The sequence below is a fragment of the Onychostruthus taczanowskii genome, unplaced genomic scaffold (genome assembly GCF_017590055.1).
Source record: "Onychostruthus taczanowskii isolate IOZ18803 unplaced genomic scaffold, ASM1759005v1 scaffold5, whole genome shotgun sequence".
In the NCBI taxonomy this organism is placed as follows: domain Eukaryota; kingdom Metazoa; phylum Chordata; class Aves; order Passeriformes; family Passeridae; genus Onychostruthus; species Onychostruthus taczanowskii.
In genome coordinates this window covers 17,231,285-17,252,033 of record NW_024502568.1, presented here as the reverse complement: position 1 = coordinate 17,252,033, position 20,749 = coordinate 17,231,285, and the positions used below count along the sequence as shown (strand labels likewise).

The 20,749-nt window shown below is 44.4% G+C and overlaps 1 protein-coding gene across 3 annotated transcripts in view; it reads right to left on the bottom strand.

Moving 5' to 3' along the window:
• DOCK1 (dedicator of cytokinesis 1) overlaps positions 1–20,749 on the bottom strand; it is a 266,426-nt gene that overhangs the window by 50,200 nt on the left and 195,477 nt on the right. For all 3 annotated transcript variants that reach the window (XM_041415304.1, XM_041415302.1, XM_041415305.1), the window contains exons 33-37: positions 15,187–15,335; positions 8,328–8,413; positions 7,984–8,140; positions 4,537–4,577; positions 3,108–3,198 (exon numbers count right to left, since the gene is read on the bottom strand). In XM_041415304.1, coding sequence (XP_041271238.1) covers positions 3,108–3,198; positions 4,537–4,577; positions 7,984–8,140; positions 8,328–8,413; positions 15,187–15,335 — 524 coding nt within the window. The remainder of the gene's footprint in view (positions 1–3,107; positions 3,199–4,536; positions 4,578–7,983; positions 8,141–8,327; positions 8,414–15,186; positions 15,336–20,749) is intronic.

Genomic DNA, 20,749 nt, shown 5'->3' with positions numbered 1-20,749 from the left:
GATGGGAGTGCAGGGGCTGAGCTGGAATTCGACCCTGAACTGCAATGTGCACATGGAGCAGAGCTGATCCCAGGGAGAGACCCCGTGAGCGCTCCTGCATTTTGGGACCATTTGGGTTCATCCTGGGTGCAGCCCTGGCTGGGCTCTTGTGCTGCCCAAGGTGGATCCATGGAGGAGATCCTTGGAATCCATCCCTGCTTTATTCTTTAGCTCTGTCCAGCCTCTGCTCTAGGGCAGCCTGCACAAGGCATCATTGGGAAGGGCTGCAGGCAGGAAAATGGGATGGCTCCAACTGCACTGAGGATCTCTGGAGGCAGGGAAAGCATAATTAACTTTATCCAGCCTGTCTGCAATCAGCAGCTCTGGCTCTTCCAGCAAATGCCTGATGGATCAAGGGAAAGGTGTCAATCATAGGTATCATGGAATGGTTTGGATTGGTGAGGAACCTAAAGCTCCCATCCCATCCCACCTCTGCCATGGGCAGGGGCATCTTCCACCCTCCCAGGCTGCTCCAAACCCCATCCCACCTGGCCTTGGACATTTCCAGGGATCCAGGGGCAGCAACAGCTTCTCTAAGCAGCTCCCAGATTCATCTGCAGAATTACTGATACTTTTCCTGCTATATATTATTAAATTTCACCCAATCACTTCTTGATTTGGCCAAAATGTTTGTGTTTGGGTCATGCAGACACCTCTGACAGCTCTGTTCTGAACTCTGTTTCTGATCAACACAAGCCTGCTGGAGCCTGCAATGTGATGGAATTTTTTTCAGCATGCTAAGAGCTGCTATCTTCTGTTAGTTTTGAACACCTCAATTTTGACAAAAAGGGTTGAAAACACAAAAAAAAAGTCTCTTTCCTTGAGTGTGCTTCATCAGCTTGCAGTAATTTGGCCTCTCTCCCTCCACAGACAGAGCCTTCTTGCAGATTTAAAGGTGAAATTCTCACCCACTCTCAGCCTTGCCCTCGATGTGATCCCATTAAAATCACTGGGATGAAGTATCTGCCCGTGATGAGTGTCATTGAAAATCCTGTCCTGAGGCCTGACAGAAAAACTCAATTGCTCAGTTACACACCCCCAGTATTGCTGCTCCTCAGGCAGCACTGAACTCCTCCCTCCACTCAGGGCTGCAGGGGCAGGGACTGAGGTAGAGACTGACACACTTTGATAATAAAGCAATTCCAGCCTCTCATGAAATTATACTTACAAACAAACATCCACTCAGGGATGAAAACCTGTGACAAATTCTTCCTTGGCATTTGCTATCGATTTGCATTAGAAGGAAAGAAAAATGGACATTTCTTCCCATGGAATTCTTCCACTGAATTCAGAGGAGCACATTAAGAGAGGCACTCACCTGTTCTCTGAACACATCCCCTAAGAAAAGCCACAACTGGCTAAACTCCAGTTTGAGGCCACAGGAAGTAAATTGTCTAACAAGTCCAAGCCATGCCAGGTGAAGTTTGAGTGAGGTTTTATGGCATGGTTTATTCCATCATTTAGTCAGGAAGACATGGAAGGGAACGAATCCTTCATCCTGTCTAAAAGGTTCATCCATGTGAAGTGGGCACAGTGCTTTTGCACTCCAGATGAATCTTTGAGATGTTTCCTTGTGTAATAACCCTCTAATGATTTTAAAATACAGTAAATACATTTCAGAGTGTCTTAATTTAAATTGCACATGTACACTCTGCATCACATTTAGTCTTTTTATGGTTTGGATGCAGTTTACTCAGCTCTGAAGTACGAATAATTCTCAGTGCATCCATCAGAAGGATCTCATTTAACACCTTCCCCTTTTCAACTTTTCAAAATAGATATTTGACACTCACACTTTGCTGGGGATTGCTGAAATTAAAGGCAGGATTGCCAAGAACAGTTGGCTGCTGAGGACGAGCTGCATTTCCTGCATGAAGAGGGGCACCATGAGCACAGCAGGGTGCAATCACACAGTCCCAGGCTGCTGTGGGTGGGAAGGGACCTTAAAGCCCATCTGGTTCCACCCCCTGCCATGGGAAGGGAAACTTCCCCTGGACCAGGAGGCTGCAATACACGGGAATGAGCAGGAGATCAAGGGAAAAATGAAATTTTCATTTACTCTGTCCCTGACTCTCTGCCCCTGGTGGGGGTCATGTCCTTAAGGGGGGTGGAAGGAGATCCAGCACTCCCTGAGGAAGAAAGATTTCACTGCAGGTTGTGAAATGTGAGGAAGACAAACAGGACTAAATCAAACTCTTCCAAAATCCCAAATTCTTATCACATTGAGATTTTTACTTTTCCCACTAACTGCTTTTCAAAATTAAAACATAAACCCAGGAATTCAGTAATGATTCAGCTGTATTAAATGTAATTTCATGACACAAGTGTCTGCTGGCAAGAGCAGTACTTTCCTAAGTGATAACCAGGCGAGCAAAGTTGGGACATCAGCACATAAAAAAGCTGCATGTTAGAGACAAAATCCTCTTTCCAGAATGTTTTCAGGAGATTAATGCTTCTGAAGCACAGCTTCACTCCATTTCTGGCTGGCAGTGGGTAGTGTTAAACAGTCAAGTGCTTTATTTCAGGCACTTTCTGCAGGTAACATGTTATTTGTGCATATTGCAGGCTACACCAAACATTCCTTGAAGAGGAGCAATATTGTTGTGCTTCTTCAAAAGTGCTATAAACTGGGTAACACTGCATTCAAATGATATGCACCTTTTAAAGGCATGACCTTGGAAAGAAGGCCATTTGATTCTCTCTGCAATTTTCTGAAATCAGTTACAGACACCCAAGAGCACTCGAGCAGGGGCTCCAGCACTCCTTGCACAAAAGATCTGTGGAGAGCTCATTTACTAAAATACCTGCTTAGAGGCTTTCACATATTGTACAGTCTGGATATTTGCAATTTGGGTTTTGTGGCGCTGACTTGACCACATTCCCTTCACTCCAGCTCCAGATCCACCTCTGCCATCCAGAGAAGTGCTGCTTTCCTCTGGGGATGAATTCCACGTGCAGAAGAGAACCCAGAGCAGTTCATCGATTCAAGTGCAGATGTTCTGAGTGCCAAACACCCCCCAGGCTGGGTGCTGGGATTTCCCATTCTTAGGATGTGTTTTGGGGGTTACCTTGAGGAGCTTTGCGTGCAGGAGTAAGGTGTAGGCAGCCTCTGTGTAGTTGTCACACTCCTTGTGCAGGTCACACAGCTTGTACAGGTACCTGCCAGCAGCAGAAACAATGGCTCTTAAAAAGAGTAGGTTCACTACAGAGATGTCACTCAATCATTTATTTTGAAGATTAAAAGGGTTCAAGTCTATCTTCAAACAAGCAGATATTTGTGGGATTGGTTAAAGTTCCCATTTCTGTGTGCAGACAACATTTAGAACCATTTGCATTTCCACTGTGCTGTTTTTAAGGGATACTCAGGAAATCATGGGGTCATTGAGGTTGGAAAAGTCCTCCAAGATCATTGAGTTTAATCTTTGACTGAACATCACGAGAATGACTTGTGGTGAGTAATTAATCCAATCCAGATTTTGTGCAAGACAGAGCACTTTTACAGTTCAGCTATGGGACAGGAATAACTTTCATTATTTACCTTCAATAGCATCACACCTCACTCAATTCTCTTAATTTGTTTGATGATTTTTACACTGACAATTTAAAAAGTCCCCACAAAACTATTAAAAATTGTATTTTGAAAAAGCCAGTGAAAATGCTTTCAAGTTTGATAGTCATTATAAGTTTGTTAACAGAAATTGGAGAGAATTTGGCTGGGGGTTTGGCAGTGAGAAACAATTTGTCTTTATAGAGATGCTGAACAGGGCAGACCTAAATAATAAGAAATCACTTCATGTGTTTGTCCACAATTATCAATCCTGCCATTTTCTATTCTTTTTGCAAACTTCTAAAATACCTATTAAAACCATTTAAACAACAGGAAGAGAGTTGACAAGTGAAAACTCTTCCACAAAGATAACAAGCACCTGAGAATGAATAATGAGTCACATTTAGATACCTAAAATAGCAGTACGAACAGAAACCTCATCATTTTAACACAACAGTGTAAGCAATAGTCAAGCAAAGCACAAATGGGGGCTGTGAACCCTGAGGTTTACAGAAAACACAATATTTCCATGTTTACTTGGTCTGAAAAGACATTTTGAAAGCTTGAAGTTTAAAATAAGTATCAGTCAGGTATTATTTAACAATTGTTTTTACTCCAAGTCACATATCTTGTACCTCACTAGGAGGCAACATCATTTCTTTGCTCAGCTTATTTTTTTTCTTCACCAGCACAAGAATTCTGGCTCCTGAGTATTTCATTGTAATGGAACTGAAGGACATGGAGAAAGGGGACAGAGATAATCTCCTGACTTTCACTTCCAGCACTCTGTTCTCAGTGCAGATAAGCTTTTGAATTACTCCAGGTTCAGCCAAGGTGTGATTTTTCATTACTCCTCTCCTCCAGCCCCCAAGTGACTGCTTAATATGAACTTAATTTCCCCAATTACAGAGCCTGTGTCAGGCAGTTTGTCACCAGTCATGTTTACAAACCTTATGTACATCTCTTCCCTCTCGATCTCCTTGTAGAAATTCTGAAAAACAACATAATTTGGTTACAAAGTCTTTGATTTCACACTTTGCAATGTACACAGAACACGCTCCAAATTAAAAATTCATAATTGCGTAACGTCAACCTCCAAACTGCAAAATGAAATTTGCCTCCAGTGATGGAACACAAGTTATTTAACTCAGAAAATCAAATGCTGGGATGTTTCATGTTGCAATGTTTTAGGGCTGCTGTCTCACTGCAAAGGTTCAGAATTTGCAAGAACAATACTGCTAGAAATTTGCTGCTGGCATTTGCAAGTCACACATCATTAACCATTTTCAGCTGAAAATTTTCTAACATACAACAAAACAGAAATTTTAAAGCAACAGTTGTTCTCTGGATTGAAAACTCTGAACTTTAGCCCAGCAATACAACATCTGCTCTTGGATTCTAACAGTTTCCTTGGAAATACAAAGTTAGATTAGTGTTATTTGTCTGGTTTCATATGTCACACATTAGCATCGCTCTCCTCTGAGTGCCTCCAGCCTCGAGATAAACTGGTTAACAGTGCAAATATTGTAAATGCAAAATATGGTAACTGGGGGAGAGATTCAAGGCATTTCTGAATCTAATTTTAAGTTTGCCTCCAAAATTTAAAATGTATCTAAGAAAACAAAATACCAAGAAAGTCCTTCTTCAATGAATCAAATATATTTCAATGCTAAATTAAAGAAGTTTGAGGAGGCACTAAAAGAGAACAAACCCAGGACTAAAAGAGGGATAAATCCAGTACAAAAGTGATCTTTCAAAAGAGACTGGAATGGATAACAGAATCCACATTTCACAGAGGAATGATGGGTTATTCCAGGGGTATTTCAGTTGATAAAGCTGCTTATTACTTTTGGGTTCAATTTAGAAAACAAACTGCCAAGGCCACCACTGCCCCTTGTCCCCAGGTGCCACATCCACATGGCTTTTAAACCCCTCCAGGGATGGGGACCCCAGGACTGCCCTGGGCAGCTGTGCCAGGCCTGGACAAACTTTTCCATGAGGAAATTGTTCCAAATATTTACCCTGAGCCTGCCCTGGCCCAGCCTGAGGCTGCTCCCTCTGCTCCTGTCCCTGTTCCCTGGAGCACAGCCCGACCCCCCCGGCTGTCCCCTCCTGGCAGGAGCTGTGCAGAGCCACAAGGGCCCCTGAGCCTCCTGTGCTCCAGGCTCAGCCCCTTCCCAGCTCCCTCAGCCTCTCCTGAGGCTCCAGAGCCTTCCCCAGAGCCACTGGCATAAATGCAGATCAAACCCTCCCAGTTAAACCACCGGCAGTGCAGATAAGTTTAATCTCAGGAAAAGCTCGGGATCAGCGAAGTCCCAATTAGGAACTCTTTGAGACCTCACGTGGGAATTGCGCCGGGTTTCAGCCCTGGGTAGGATTTTTGCAAAGGCATGAATTTCACTTCAGGTACCTGGAGAATGATGAAAAGGCTGAGTGGGCCCTGGAGGAAAAACGGGAGTGTAAAATCAAGCTAAGGTTTGAAATCACAGCGAGTGAAAGCGAAGGAAAATTCTGCCCTGCGCTGCTTCCCGGGGATTCCAGAGGCTGCAGCAGGCCTGTGCTTGGTGTCTCACTGTGACTGCACCTGACAGCAGCAAATCACCCACAAAATCTATCATCTGCAAGTTCAGCTGCCCAGAAACAGCATCAGGAGATGCTGTTGGGAGACACCTGGAGAGAACAAACACCCAAGGGTTCCTCGGCTTCCCCATGGGAATGGCGAAATTCCTGGGAGAAGGCTCCGAGTGCTCTGATGAAGGGAAGGAGAAACAACTTCCCCTTCCCAAGGGAATGTTCCCAGTTTGACACAGTGTGTGGAGACTGTGATGTGTTGTTTCCCATCCTGCTTGGAGACCTGGCAGGATTTTCCACCAGGGTTCTGCTCAGGAGGACGCCGTGACCTTTCCGCAGGCAACACCAGCCTGTGACAACTCTCCAAGTCCCTCCTCTTCGCCCATTTCCCAAACATTCTGATGCTTTCTGATGTGCAGAGAGGAAAAACAAACTAAAAATAAACACCCAATTTCAGATTTGATGCCTCCATCTCCTCTCCTGCTCCAGTGGGCACCATTTGGTTCATGGCTGATGAGATGGGGCGGTGTAAATGTTGCACTGCACGAGGCCAGGACTGCATTAGATGCAAAATAAAAAAGCTAAAGTCTACATCATATGCAAAAATAAAAAAAGTTGTGAACTATTTACTCTGCTCTTTCCTGAACAAAGTCCATCAGCCAGATCACATAAATGATAAACACTGGTTGTGCCTCATGTATTCTAGCAGAATCAAAGCTTTGATGATGATATGGGGAGGAAAGCTTGGAATTCTCAGTGGCAAACAGTGGAAAAACCAAACTCAGTTCACATTATTTTGGGCTCTCTGAAAGTTATCTTTCATGGGTGCTGATTTTTGCGTTGTAAAATCTCATTTTCTAAATCTCCACCAAAGATCATGATGTGTGTGAGTACAACTGGAACAATTATTGCTTCCAACTCCAGCCCAAATAGATCAAGATTTGTGTATGGGGTGGACACTCCAGAATTTCAGGGTCTAAGAGGAAGAAATTTCCCATCAGTGAGGAAAACAAGCCAAGCTTTTCCTGCTGTGAATCAAATAGTACCCCCAATTCCTTCAAATAATTTGAATAAAGGGGCTGAGCAGAGAGCAGAATATAAATGGGATTACAAATCCATGGAAATTTTGGGAGTAAATGGCAGAGAACTCCGACATTCTGTATGTCAAGTGGTTTTCAGCACAGAGTTGTTTATACACCGATTGTAAATGTCAATGAACAGGACCTGTAACATTTCTCCTTAAATCTTTCTGTACAAACAATTAAAGAAGGGATAATCCATGTTTTCACAGATTTGCCTTCACCAAAATAGGAAAAAAATAGGGAAAAAACCTAAAGCATTCCGAATTTCCCCAAGAATCCCAACAGACACTCTGCTTGACACAAGCCCTCTGTTAAAGATGCAGCATCCTGAGGGTAATGGGGCTTTGGGTGATTTTGTGGTGATTTTGTAGTGGTTTTATGGTGGTTTTGTGATGATTTTTGGGTGATTTTATGATGATTTTGTATTGATTTTGTGGGGATTGTTGGTGGTTTTGTGGTAGTTTAGTGGTGGGTTTTTGGATGATGTGGTGGTTGCGGTGATTTTGTGGTGATTTTTGGTGTTTTTGTGGTAGTTTTGTGATGGTTTTAGGGTGATTTGGTGATGATTCTTTGGGTGATTTTGTGGTGATTTTTTGGTGATCTTGTGGTGATTTCGCAGTGGTTTTGTGGTGATTTGTGGTGGTACTGGTTTCATAGAGAATTTGTGGCATTGTTGCAGTGATTCATGGTGTTTTTATGGTGATTTGTGGTGGTTTTGCAGTGATTTGTGATTTTGCTGCTCACCAGCACGTTGACAGTGCAGCTCATGCGGTTCTCCTTGTTCTCATCGTGCATGATGGTCCTGTAGTCCAGCAGCCTCTCCATCAGCCTCACCACCAGCTTCACAAAGGTCTCCCCACTCTTGGCCAGGTATTTGTGCTTCCTGCAGTGCTCCAAGAGACTGAAAAACCAATTAAGTTCGCCTTGTTAATCACACGCAGAGAAAAACCTTGACTCAGGTGCAGTTTTAAATATTGCACATCGTTAACAGATTTTAATTATTTCTGGGCTACAAAGTTCATTGTAGTCTAATTGCTCTCTCTCCTGACTTCCCCATGACATAAATTCTGCTGCTGATCAACACTTACATTTTGTCAAATAACACTTTGTACTGCTCATCTCCACGGCCTCCCTCCACTTCGTGATCCAGTTTGGTGATGATCTCGTTTTCGAACTGTAATTAAACAAAGCAAGCGTAAATAATCAGCTGGCAAATATTTCACTTTATTACTGTAGCCTCAATGCCTCACAGATTGGTTGGGTGCCTCGGTGAGACGTTTAGGCCCTGGTTTAAAGCCTGATTGACTTTTAGAGTTTGCAGTCTCTGGTTTTTTTTGACTCTCCACGATGATCTCCTGCCCTACAAGGACTTCTTTGGTTAAAGGAATCATTGGTCGTGCTGTTAAATGAAGTGTAAATATTTGCATTATGGAAAACGAAAGGAGATTAGTGACAGGAATTGAGGGCAGGGAGAAAGGAGACACAGAATGTCCCCAGCAGCAGAACTAAACACAAAAATGCTGGAAGCTCTCAGAGAGGACAGGCAACACCTGAGGCTGGATAACCCTGCTGGGTGCACCCCCAGCATCCTTGACACCCCTTTTTAGCACACAGACACTGACTGCAGGACACAACCTGATCAAGCTGTTAATAAACCCCTGAAGAAGGGAAGGGAGCAGTTTCAAAAAAACTCCAGGATAATTTTATTTGGGCAATATTAAAAGAATGCAAACTTAAGTGGCCAACAGAATGTGTTTTAAATGCAAACTGGGTAATGCCATGGATTTTTTTATGATTACAGAGGGTTTTATCTCTTGCTGCTAGGAATGGATGTGAACTGTTAGTGGAGGAAGGCTCACTCCAGGCCTGCTGCTCTGCCATGAATCAGTGAAGTCACCTAGTTCCTAATTCTTCATTAACTAGGCACAGACAGACACAGCAGGAGAGGCTGGGCAAGCTGGGAGCCCGTGGCAGGGGAATGGGAGCCCAGTGCTCCCAGTGGGAGTTGGGTGACAGAACACTTGTCAGCAGGTTTTTTCACTGTTATTTCCTTAAGCCACCCCCAAAGATGCTGAGGAGAAGCAAAGGACCCCTGCACAAGAACAAAGAGTACCAACGTTTTGTAATCTTTGCATCTGCAGGTGATATTAACAGCACATAATGTACCCATGGACAGAGAATGGATTGCCTGGATCATCAAAAGCCCGTGGCAGGGGAATGGGAGCCCAGTGCTCCCAGTGGGAGTTGGGTGACAGAACACTTGTCAGCAGGTTTTTTCACTGTTATTTCCTTAAGCCACCCCCAAAGATGCTGAGGAGAAGCAAAGGACCCCTGCACAAGAACAAAGAGTACCAACGTTTTGTAATCTTTGCATCTGCAGGTGATATTAACAGCACATAATGTACCCATGGACAGAGAATGGATTGCCTGGATCATCAAAAATTCTGGGTTGGAAGGGACCTACAGGGATCATCCAGTCCAGTTCCTGGCCCTGCACAGACACCCCAAAAACCCCACTGAGAGCATTGTCCAAACCCTCCTGGAGCTCTGGCAGCCTCAGTGCCATGCCCATTCCCTGGGGAGCCTGGGCAGTGCCAGCACCCTTTGTGGGGGAAGAACCTTTCCTGATATCCAACCTAACCCTCCCCTGACACAGCTCCAGCTGTTCCCTCAGGTCCTGCCCCTGGTCACAGTGAATACAATGAATCCAATATTAAAATAATGACAGAAGATGAGAAAAGGCAGGATAATGCAATCCACCCCCTCCCAGAACCAAACATGCCCCCACAGTACCAGACAGTTGAGTGAAACACTGAAACAACACAATGATGAAACTGAGAAGTCACAAAAATCCTATTCCCTAATGAGCCCAGAATAAAACTGACTTTGTAAGCCAATGTGAAAAATGACACTTGCTGCCAGCCCCAGCCCTGCAGGTGATGTATTTTTTAGGAAGAGATTACTCAGATCAAGAAGAGCAATTACTTTTGTCATGCAGGATCTCCAGGATCCTCCCACTATCAGTTTTACTTAAACCTCTGTAAATCCATGCTTCGTTGGGCCATTTCCCCTAACAGCCTCTTGGGCTGAACAGAGTCAGAATTGTGGTATTTTGGGGGTTTTAAGGATTATTAACAGTATCTTTGCTCTTCAGTCATTCCTGGTATTTCTCATGGAGTCGCTGTGGTGTTGATCATCTGAGCCAAATGAATAAATGTTATTTAACATCAGTTACAATTCCTTCTGTGGTCTTTCCATGGAGGAAGGTTTTAGCAATACCAGCTAAGGTTTATGGAGCTTTGGAGGTTTATCACTCCCACGATGGGAGCAGCAATGTGACCCTGGAGCTGCACAAGCCAGTGGCTCTGGGACATTGCACCTGGCATCTGTTGATAAACTCCATTTTTCCTTTTCTCTCTCTTTTTTTTCCCCTAATGCACTGAGTTTTTTATAAATGCATTACATTTAATTTAATGCATAAATAAGCCTGCAATTATTGTGATGGGATTTAGTCTCAAATGAAGAAGTGCCAAGTCTCCAGTGTTTCCATTAGAGCCAGTGCCACTTGCTGAGGCTCTTTCTGGAGGCTCAGGGGGAAAATCTGCACCATCAGTGAGTCACATTCACATCCTTCTGCTGACACTGAAAGCTTGAGGGGTGACACCAGGAATATTACAGGACATTTTTATCCACTCTTCCTCTCAGCTTCCCTTTAGGATGAGAGTTTGAACTTGAGCAAAGAGCACCTCCAGTGCTTCCTCTGTCTGTGACAATCTCCCACCTGGAGCAAATAAATCAGGGTGAGCCATCTCATGTCAACTCAACTGATCACTTCTGGGCTTGGGTTTACCTCAAGGAAGGCTGAATTTGTAGCACTGGCTGACAAGTTAATTTTGCTGTAAATGAGGAGGACTTCCAGCCCTCCAAGCTGCTATAAATTCATTTTGATGTGGGCTAATAATAATTTGCCATATAAAATTCAAGTGACAGATCACACCACCAGAAATTAGTCCTAAGGCAGAAATGGCACCCAAGTACAGCAAACTTTGCTCATAGGTTTCTGTCAAAGTTGGTGGCTGTTCTTAATGGTTTCATCTATTCTCTTTCCTATTTTTCCAAAGCATTCCAGCAGGGAAACAGATCTGGAGCCATTCAAAATGATGGGATCATCTTGGAGGCCACTGCATTACCTTTCTCCCTTGCTCCTCCCCAGGTGGAGTCGGAGAGGATTGTTGATATTTTCCAAAAAGCCAGAAGCCAAGAAAAACTTACACATTCACACCTCAACTGTAGGTAATTAAAAAATGTTACTTATTGAAACCAATCCTCTGTGGGGGATTAGTTATTTGGATTTGAATATTCAGTGAGACCACAGGAATTGGGAGAGTCATTTACTTGTGTCCTGTCTGCAAATCCACAGCACAGGGAAAGGAGGTTAACCCAGGGCTCAGAAGTGGCAAAAAACTTGAATAAGGAATTATAGGTTCTGAAAGCCAAGAGAGATTCTGATAAACTAGGGGTAACTTCTGACTAGGGGGAATTAAATCCATCTGAAATTCACCAGTAACCAGCACGTGAAAATCAAAATGCTGGTGTGACTGTTTGGCGACACTGAGATTTGTTGTTAAATGCAAGAAATGGGCTCAATTCCAAACAAGCAGAACGTGGTACCACAGTGACACAGGTCCAGAAAAGATGAGTTAAAATTTAGGCTGGTAGGAAATGAGGAATGAAGCCACAGCTGGGAGCAACAGGCACCGACACCAGGAGCTTTCCATGCTCCAAATTCCACATTCCAGCTGCAGGGTTGTTTCACCTGAAGCTTTCCCTCCTGTTGGCACCACGGGATCCATCCCACTCACCTGAGCAGGCCCTGAACAATCAAACCAATTCTCTTTCATCACTCCTGTGGCTCTGACAAATTCCCTTTGATCCAGAGGCTCTGCTCCTGGAACCGGCCACGGGAGAAGCCAAGGGGAGGAGGAGGAGGAGTTTCCTTCCACAGGGAAGCTTCAGTCCCACTCTGGTTTTAGGATGGGATTTCTGCTTTGAGCTACAGGCTACTTTGAAGTCTTATAAAGGCTTCAAAGCTCCTTCAGAGGGAGAGGACAAAATGGGCAACTCCAGCTTTTAAATCAGTCGGCCTTAACATAGTTCTGTAAAAACAAGGGGTATTTATCTTGTTGTGTCTCTAAATAAACTGGGAGAAGAAAAAAAAGCCTCTTCTGTCTGTTCCTGGTTTTACCAGGCAAACCCAAATCTTCCTGAAATGAAAACCACCACAGGGAAAGCTGCCTGTTTATCACACAAACCATCACAGCATCGGAGGCCTGCAAAAAACTGAAATTCCTCCCCCACAAATCATGAGGTTGATGCATCTGCTGGAGAAGTGGAGCCAACCTAAACCCTTGTTGATGTGACTAATAAGGTTAGATAATTGGATTTCTGGCAGATTAGTTTAACAGCAGCCAACCATGCCATTTGGAAGTTCTCTCTGGAAGCAGTGCTGGACAAGGATAATTGGTACTTGCATATAAAGGATATAAAGCAGCATATTACATCGACCCATTAAGCATCAAAGCTTGCCTAGGTACTGGTAATATTAAAAAAAATAGATTTTATCTATTTCTATCACTTCAACACAAAAGAAACAAAAAAATGAGTGAGGAATCTACAGACCAGGTATCCCCACTTCAGTTCCTGAGGAAACGACAGACCAGGATCTCATGGAAGGTTTTTCCAGGTACATAAAGGGCAAGAAAGTGACTGGAAAAAAAACAATTTACCAAGCTGAACATGAAAAAAACTGTCCCCCTTCAATGGAGCCTAAATGAGTCCTGGATTGCATCAGCAAGAGCATGGCCAGAGCAGCAACAGGACTACTGCACTTGTTGGACCACGGCTGGAATTCCATGTCTGGCTCTGATCCACCAGCTGAGAGAGACCCTGGCAAGCTGGAGATGGTCTAAAGGAGGGTCACCAACATGGGCAGCGTGCTGCAGAACCTGCAGAAGGAATTGGGTTTGCTCGGCCCAGAGAAAATCCAACTCAAACATTCCAACACCTAAAAGGTGCTCAGAGAGGAGATGGAAGCAGAAACAGGCACAAGCTGACCCAAGGAAATTCCACTGGGAAATAAAAAGCAGAAACTCTGAGTCATAGAATCCTGGAATGGCTGGGGTTGGAAGAGACCTTGTATCATTCCAAACCTCCTGCCACAGGCAAGGACACCTTCCAAAGACCAGGATTCAACACTGGAATAGCTCACCTGGAGAACTGCTCAAACAACCCTCACTGGAGATACTCCAAACTTCAGGTGGTCCCAGATAACCCAACCTAATGCCCAGATTCATTCCAGAAGTCCCATCCAGCCTAGACTCCCCCTCAACCTCTGCTTTTCCCAAGCCTGTGATCTTCATTCCCCAAAGGCCAACCTGAGATACTCAGCAAACTCAGAACTGCACGATCAATGGCCAGATTGATTATTCCTTGTAGGATGTGGCTGGTTTCTCCAAACCCATGGAAAAGGGTTTTTCTTCCTCTGCACCTGTCCTGTCAATGCCACATCCATAAAGAAGCTACACTGCCACAGGAAATATAATGTCAAGTACAGTCCCAGACATCTCTGACTTGAGGATGAGGCATTTTTCTTAAAATGCAAAAAAAAATTCCCTAAGTGAAATATTTAAGCCATTCATTTATTAAAATCAGCCAACTATTCCACACAAAGCTGGTTTCCTTCTGTCAGGAAAATTGAGGGCCATAAATTTAGCTATAAAGTCACCCTTGGATTTTTTCATGATCTATATAATTGCACAAATAAAAAATGACAAGCAACAAAAGAGAGCATCTGACAGGAAACTGTTTAAATGGCATCCCAGTGAGCATTTCAATCTTTACAGTAGCACTGGAGTCAAACATGAGAAAAAATGATTATGCAGTAATTGGATGAAGCCAAAACACAGTTCACAACCTCTCCACACACCATCCAGCACAAAACAAATCAAAGCAATAAAGCTGATGCCATTTCCCTTGCTTAAGTCTCTCCACGCAGATTTTCATTTACTCTGCCTACAGATTTATTAAGAGCTGCTTCTCAATAGCAGCTCACAAGAAAAGTATGGAAAAGGATAAGGCTTTTCATCCAAGAAAGAAAACTGCCAATACAAAGGGAAAAAAGCAAACAACACATGTCAAGCTTTATTGCAAAATTCACAAGGTCATACCCTGAACTGACAGAAATCTCACAGTGGGAAGGAGCTCCACTGGCTTAATCCAAACCCTACCTGGCCTAACTAGTCTTAAACTCAATCCATAAGCAAAGTTTCAAGGGAAGCAATGTCAGATGAATGATATCAGGAAACTTTCTCTCACTCCACTTGTCTTTCAAAAGTTGAAGTTATCAGAAAAAGATGGTGTGTGTGTGTATTCAAGGGCTCCCCTCAGCAAGTTCAAATCAAATAGAATAAAAATGCTCCATTACTATTTGAGATTTTGCAGTGCCTGTAGAGCAAGAAGAAGCACTGACAGTGCTGGATGGCTTTTTTCCTCTTCAAAATCCATAAAATGGTAAGGAAAATCAGAATTATAAAAGAGAAGAGATGATAAATGCTTACAGGTTATACTTTTGCCACATTATCAGCCTTTCTTTATGTCCAATTTATCTCAGGACCAAACTCCTTGTGTGAGTCACACTGACAATTTAAGACATCTGTCTTTGTTCCTGTGCCATTACCAAAGGTTTCATTTACTACATGCAAATCTCTCCTTCAATAACCACTTCAAACCAACAGATGAAGACTCCACAGCCCCTCAGGACGTGTAGGAAATAAGCAAATCCATAATTATATTATTCCTTAGAAAAATGAGAAATAACAAAACTCCTTATGTTTTGTCAAAGAACAGCCAAATCTTCCTCACTTTAAATGTCTGCAGCTCTGTGCTTACCCTCTGGAAGCTCCTGGTGGAGTGGAATTCACACTGCATCATGTCAAAGAAGATGGGGATGGTGGCTTTCCGCAGCTCCGTTTCTGGGATCAGTGTCATTTCCAGGATAGGCCCCACCATTTCTGGGATGAACTTGATTTTATGCTGACCTTTAGGAGAAAAGATGCATTTCAGAGTGAACAACCCCTGGCTTTGACAGAAATAAAAGCTGTATTAGTATGCTTATGGAGCATAACAAAGCATGTTTTAATACCTGGCTCTACTGAAACACTTTTTTATTATTCTTATTTATTTGATGATAATGATGATCACCACCATTTATAATAATAATTATTAATAATAATTCTATTATTATTATTAAATCATTATTATTTATTTGATTATCAATAATTATTACCACAGGAGAGGAGGCACTGTCTAAATCCAAATCAAGAGTTGTTGAATCAGTCGTCAAGCTGGGACTCGCCACATTTCCCACTACATATTTTCACACCCAAATTTCCAGGTTTTATTTTAAAACACAATGTGTGGCTGGCAGGGAGGGAGGCTAAAAGGCACATCACTTGTATTAACTTATTTAGACTCCTGTGTGAACAAAATGTTCTCGGTGTCAGTCTATCAAAGTGTCACCACGAGTGCAGCCTAACAGAGCCTCGAGACATGAAAGCACAGCTCAGCCAGCCCACAATATGTCTCCTTTCCTCGGAGCTGAGCTGCCTGCAAAACCTGATTGCAGATTTAGCTTCCCAAGAGGAAGCTGCTCCTCCCCCCATCCCTGCTCTGCTCCACACAGGGAAGGGAAATTAAAGCTTAGCAGGAGCGTGGCACCTAATAAATACTGGAAAAAAGAGCAGGTTACTGTTTATGTTATTGGCTAAATGGATGCAGAGAGTGTGTGCTGCAAATCATCTGGTGAATAAGTCCATGGAAAAACCAACAGGATGGCTGGAGTTGGGAGTGACATTGAAGTTCATCCAATTCCACCCCTGCCAGGCAGGGACACCTTGCACTATCCCAGGTGGATCCAGCCTGGCCTTGGACACTGCCAGGCATCCAGGGGCAGCCAGAGCTGCTCTGGGCACCCTGTGCTGGTGTCCCATCACCTCACTGTACCATGATGCTGGAGCAGCACAGACCTGAGAGCTCCAGGCAGAAGTTTAGGAAACACAAACACATTTCTCCATCAGCAACAGGCTGGGATCCACAGGGAGCTCAGGACAGAACTGGAGATGTTCCTCACAGATGCCCTGTTAGGGATGCTTACAACCAGGTTCAAACACTGTTTCTATACTCAGTATCGTGCTTCAGACCAGATTCTTTAGAGTCTAGTCCTCAGTTTCCTCCAGCTCTCAAACTCTTGCTTCCCACTGCAGTTACCAGTGGTACAGGACACAAACAGATTTCAAACTCATTTTTATTCCACTGCACTACACCACTGTGACAGTAACCAGTGAAGTCTTTAATTGGTAGCTTCACTTTGACCAGAACTAACATAAATCTCAACAAATGTAATCAAGAAAAATCCTTTACCACCAAAACACACTCCTTTTTTTAGCAGATATAATTTAAGTCCCTTGATTTGGCAAAATCCTGAATCCTATTAGCATTAGCAATCGGATCAGGGCAAATTAATACTCAGGGAAAATGGTGACTTTGGGTGCTGCTGCAGTGCTGGGGGCTGCTCAGGAATATCAAGTGAGAGGCCTAAAGCTTCCCTCAGTCTCGTACAAGGATGATTACATTGGATCTCTCAGGTGACAGATTTCTTGTGTTATGCCTGAGGAGTGTCAGAGTCAAGACTGCAGAAAACAAATAACGGTGACAAAAGTTGTTCATCACGCGCCGCCTGAACTGCGAGTTCTCCCTGTGCCACTGAGGGTTCTTCCATTGCCTCAAGCACAGGAATTCCCTCAGAACAGGAACATCTTTTGAACTTGAGATGTGAACAATCCACACAAGATTAGAATCTTCAATTAGATGATCTGTTTGCAGCTCTCTGGGGGAAGGCCCTGGAGCGGGAGCCCCGGGTGAGTCTGTCCCACGCGCATCGGTGGTGACACACATGGGTTTGCTGTGACAGAGTGATCCTGGTGCTGGGCCACTAAAGAAAGAATTGGGAGCAAAGCAGGAAGGGAAACAATCCTCCCCTGGTCCCCCAGGGCATCCATGCCCCTGTCTGATAAACAACACAGCAAGGATTCACCTTTTTCCTCCCTGCAGGAATGTGGGAACTCCCACGCTGAGACTCCAAATGTGACAAGTCTGGGAGAAAATTGAGGAGTCTCTTCTGAAAACCAACTTTAGGAACCACATGCAAAAAAAGCCCCCTTTGAACGTGCAAACCCTTTCCCTTGCAGCACCTTGTGCCTGGCCATGGGACGTGCTCACACAGCAGGAAGGGACCTCACCACAAACCAAACACAAGGTGCTCTCCTTGCTGGACAATGCGTGATTCTGGCATTAAAGTGTGATTAATGAGATTCTCATTTCCCAGACTGTTCCCATTTCAGTCTGGGCCACAAAACCCTGTGAGTAATTTGCCAGCAGCCTCCCTGTGCCCTGGGCAGGCTGGGAACACGCCTGACTAATCCAGAGAGGGTTATGCGCAATGACTTCTATTTATGTAACACCCAAAGTTCAGGGCTATTTTTAACCCTGGCCTTCCCTCCAACGACAGCAAGAGCTCTGTCAAGACACCTTTGGTGACGTCAAGCCCTGGCAGGGACGGTGGCACTCGCTGGAGGACACCAGCAACCATTCCCCTTCACCTTGAGGAGCTTCTCTCCTCCGTCTCCCCTCAGCTGCTCAGACATCACCAACACCTCCGAGCTGCCTTTCCCTGGCCACCTTTCCCACCAGGATGTCACCTGAAATGTCACTGCAATTCCTCTGCCACGCAGCTGTGGGTGCCACCAGCCACTGCACATCCTGGCAGAGCCTTGGGTTCTGTCTGCTAAATTGCATCACAAAACCCTTTCCAGTGCATGGTTTTTGAATTCCTGCATCTCCAAGACAGGCCACGGCCTGTTTGATGCTTTTTTGATGCTTTAATGTCTCAGCAAAGTTTAAGAAGCCCCAGTTTCAACAAAACACTGACTCAAAGTAACACATTTTAAAGTTCAGGTTGTGGTATGGAAGGAAAAAAAGCCTCTAAAGCGCTGTTCTGCACTATAAATGTTCTTTTTTTTTTTTTCTTTCTGCTCATAAAAATAGGAAGGTATGATTATTGAGGTCTCCCCTGCATCAGAAACCGGCAGCCAAGTGAAAACTTTAAGAACTCTTATTTTACTATTTAATTTCAGAAAAAAAAATTATACTTTTAAATGTGCATTATAGCTGGAGGACTGCCTTGCTCCCAGCTGGGGAATTTTAACTCAGCAGGCATCGTGTGTTAATCATGGTATTTAGAAACAAAAACCTGATGAGACAAAACATTCATTTTTGAGGCTTTTCTATACCCTCTAATCCATAAATCAAAAGTCAGGGTGGTTTGGTTTCATCACATCTCATGCACAACAGCACAGACATAAAAATCTGTGCTCAAGAATTCCAGAATTCCAGCCTTTCACTTCTGATTTGGTTTCTGAACATACACAAGAACAATTTGATTAATGCAGTGCAGCTTCCAAGATAAAAGTGTCAGGCACCCCCCAATCGATTCCCATGCAGTGAGAAGTTGGAATTCCTTCTTAATTGATGCTGTGACACAGATGAGATTGGTGAGGAGCCAGAAGTGAAACGTGATCCATGAGTTTAACATGGACTCTCTGTGTGACAAAGGAGATAAGGAAAATCAAGGTGCTGCTCAGGAGAAGCACAAAGGCTGCCTTACACTGGGGTCCTGCCTCACATTTACCTTTCTCTTCCAGTTTTTCTTGGGAAGAGCAGCAATTTCCTGACTCCCTCCACATGTGGGATTTTGCCATTAATGATCCCATTAACAGATCTTGGAAAATCACAAATATTAGAGCTTGAGGAGGTCACAGAGGGATCTTACCTGGATAATCTCCATTTATAAAAAATCCATTAAAAATAAAAAGCTTTCATGACAGCACAGGAAGAAATATTGAAGAAAACACTACCCCTTGAGCCAATCGATTCCCAAAACTGCAGGGGAAATTATTATCCTTGTTAATGGTGAGAAACTGAACCCTGGAGCAACTAAATAACCTGTAAAGAGCAGCCAGTGACAGCAGCAGTAGTGAAAGGCACAAGGCACTCCACAAAGCCCAGCCTGGATAAAACAACCTCAGCTAACACCAGCTGGATGGGAAAGTCTGCATCAAACTTTCTACTTTCAGTCCAGTAAATTCTGGGAAAAGTTTAAGAATCCATAAGAATCCAAAGAGACCAGAAATATTAGTGAGGAGAAGAGGTGGCTGAAGGAGCTGGGAAGGGGCTGAGCCTGGAGCACAGGAGGCTCAGGGGGCCCTTGTGGCTCTGCACAGCTCCTGCCAGGAGGGGACAGCCGGGGGGTCGGGCTGTGCTCCAGGGAACAGGGACAGGAGCAGAGGGAACGGCCTCAGGCTGAGCCAGGGCAGCTCAGGGTGGATTTTGGGAAAATTCCTTCATGGAGAGGGTTGTCCAGGCCTGGCACAGCTGCCCAGGGCAGTTTGGAGTCCCCATCCCTGGAGGGATTTAAAATCCATGTGGAGGTGGCACCTGGGGACAAGGGGCAGTGGTGGCCTTGGCAGTGCTGGGCCGGACTCGCACTTTTCACAGAATTCACAGAATGACCAGGTTGGAAGAGACCTTCAAAATCATCGAGTCCAACCCAGCCCCAACACTCAACTGAACCCTGGCACATCCAAGCTTTGTTAAACACACCCAGGGATGGTGACTGCACCACCTCCTTGGGAGGCTATTCCAGAACTTTATCACTCTTCCAGTGAAAAACTTTTTCCTGATATCCAGCCTGTATTTCCCTTGAGGCTGTGTGCTCTGGTTGTGTCAGTGCTGCTGGAGACAGAGCCCAGCCCCAGCTGAGCACAGGCACTTTTCAGGAGCTGTGCAGAGTGAGGAGGGCACCCCTGAGTCTCCTTTTCTCCAGGTGAGCACCCCCAGCTCCCTCAGGGGTTCCTCTCAGGGCTGGTGTTCCAGCCCCTCTCCAGCCTCGCTGTCCCCTCTGGATGTGCTCAGTGTCCCAAGGTCCTTCCCAAGCTGAGGGGCCAGAGCTGGGCACAGCACTCCAGGTGTGACCTCAAACCTTACCAACTACCAACCTTTCCAACCTTCCCAATTCCATGACTCCACAACTGTGGGGCTGGAAGAGGGACAGATTTGGCTAATTACTCACCCAGAGGCTGCCAGCAGCCCACGCTGGGTGATGCAGCAGCAGGCATGACACTGATTTTATTACCTGCCTGTCAAGTCACATCTCAGCTGTGCACTAAGCTCTAATCTGTTCTCCAGACACTTAATTCACCAAAGATGCTTCTAATAAAAGTGAACTCAGCTGCTCTCTGAAGCCTTTTCTCATCATTCCAGCAGATAGGATGCAAATTCTGCGATATCAAATACTTATGAACCCTTGGCACTCTCTTCTCTTAGAAATTCTGGGGTT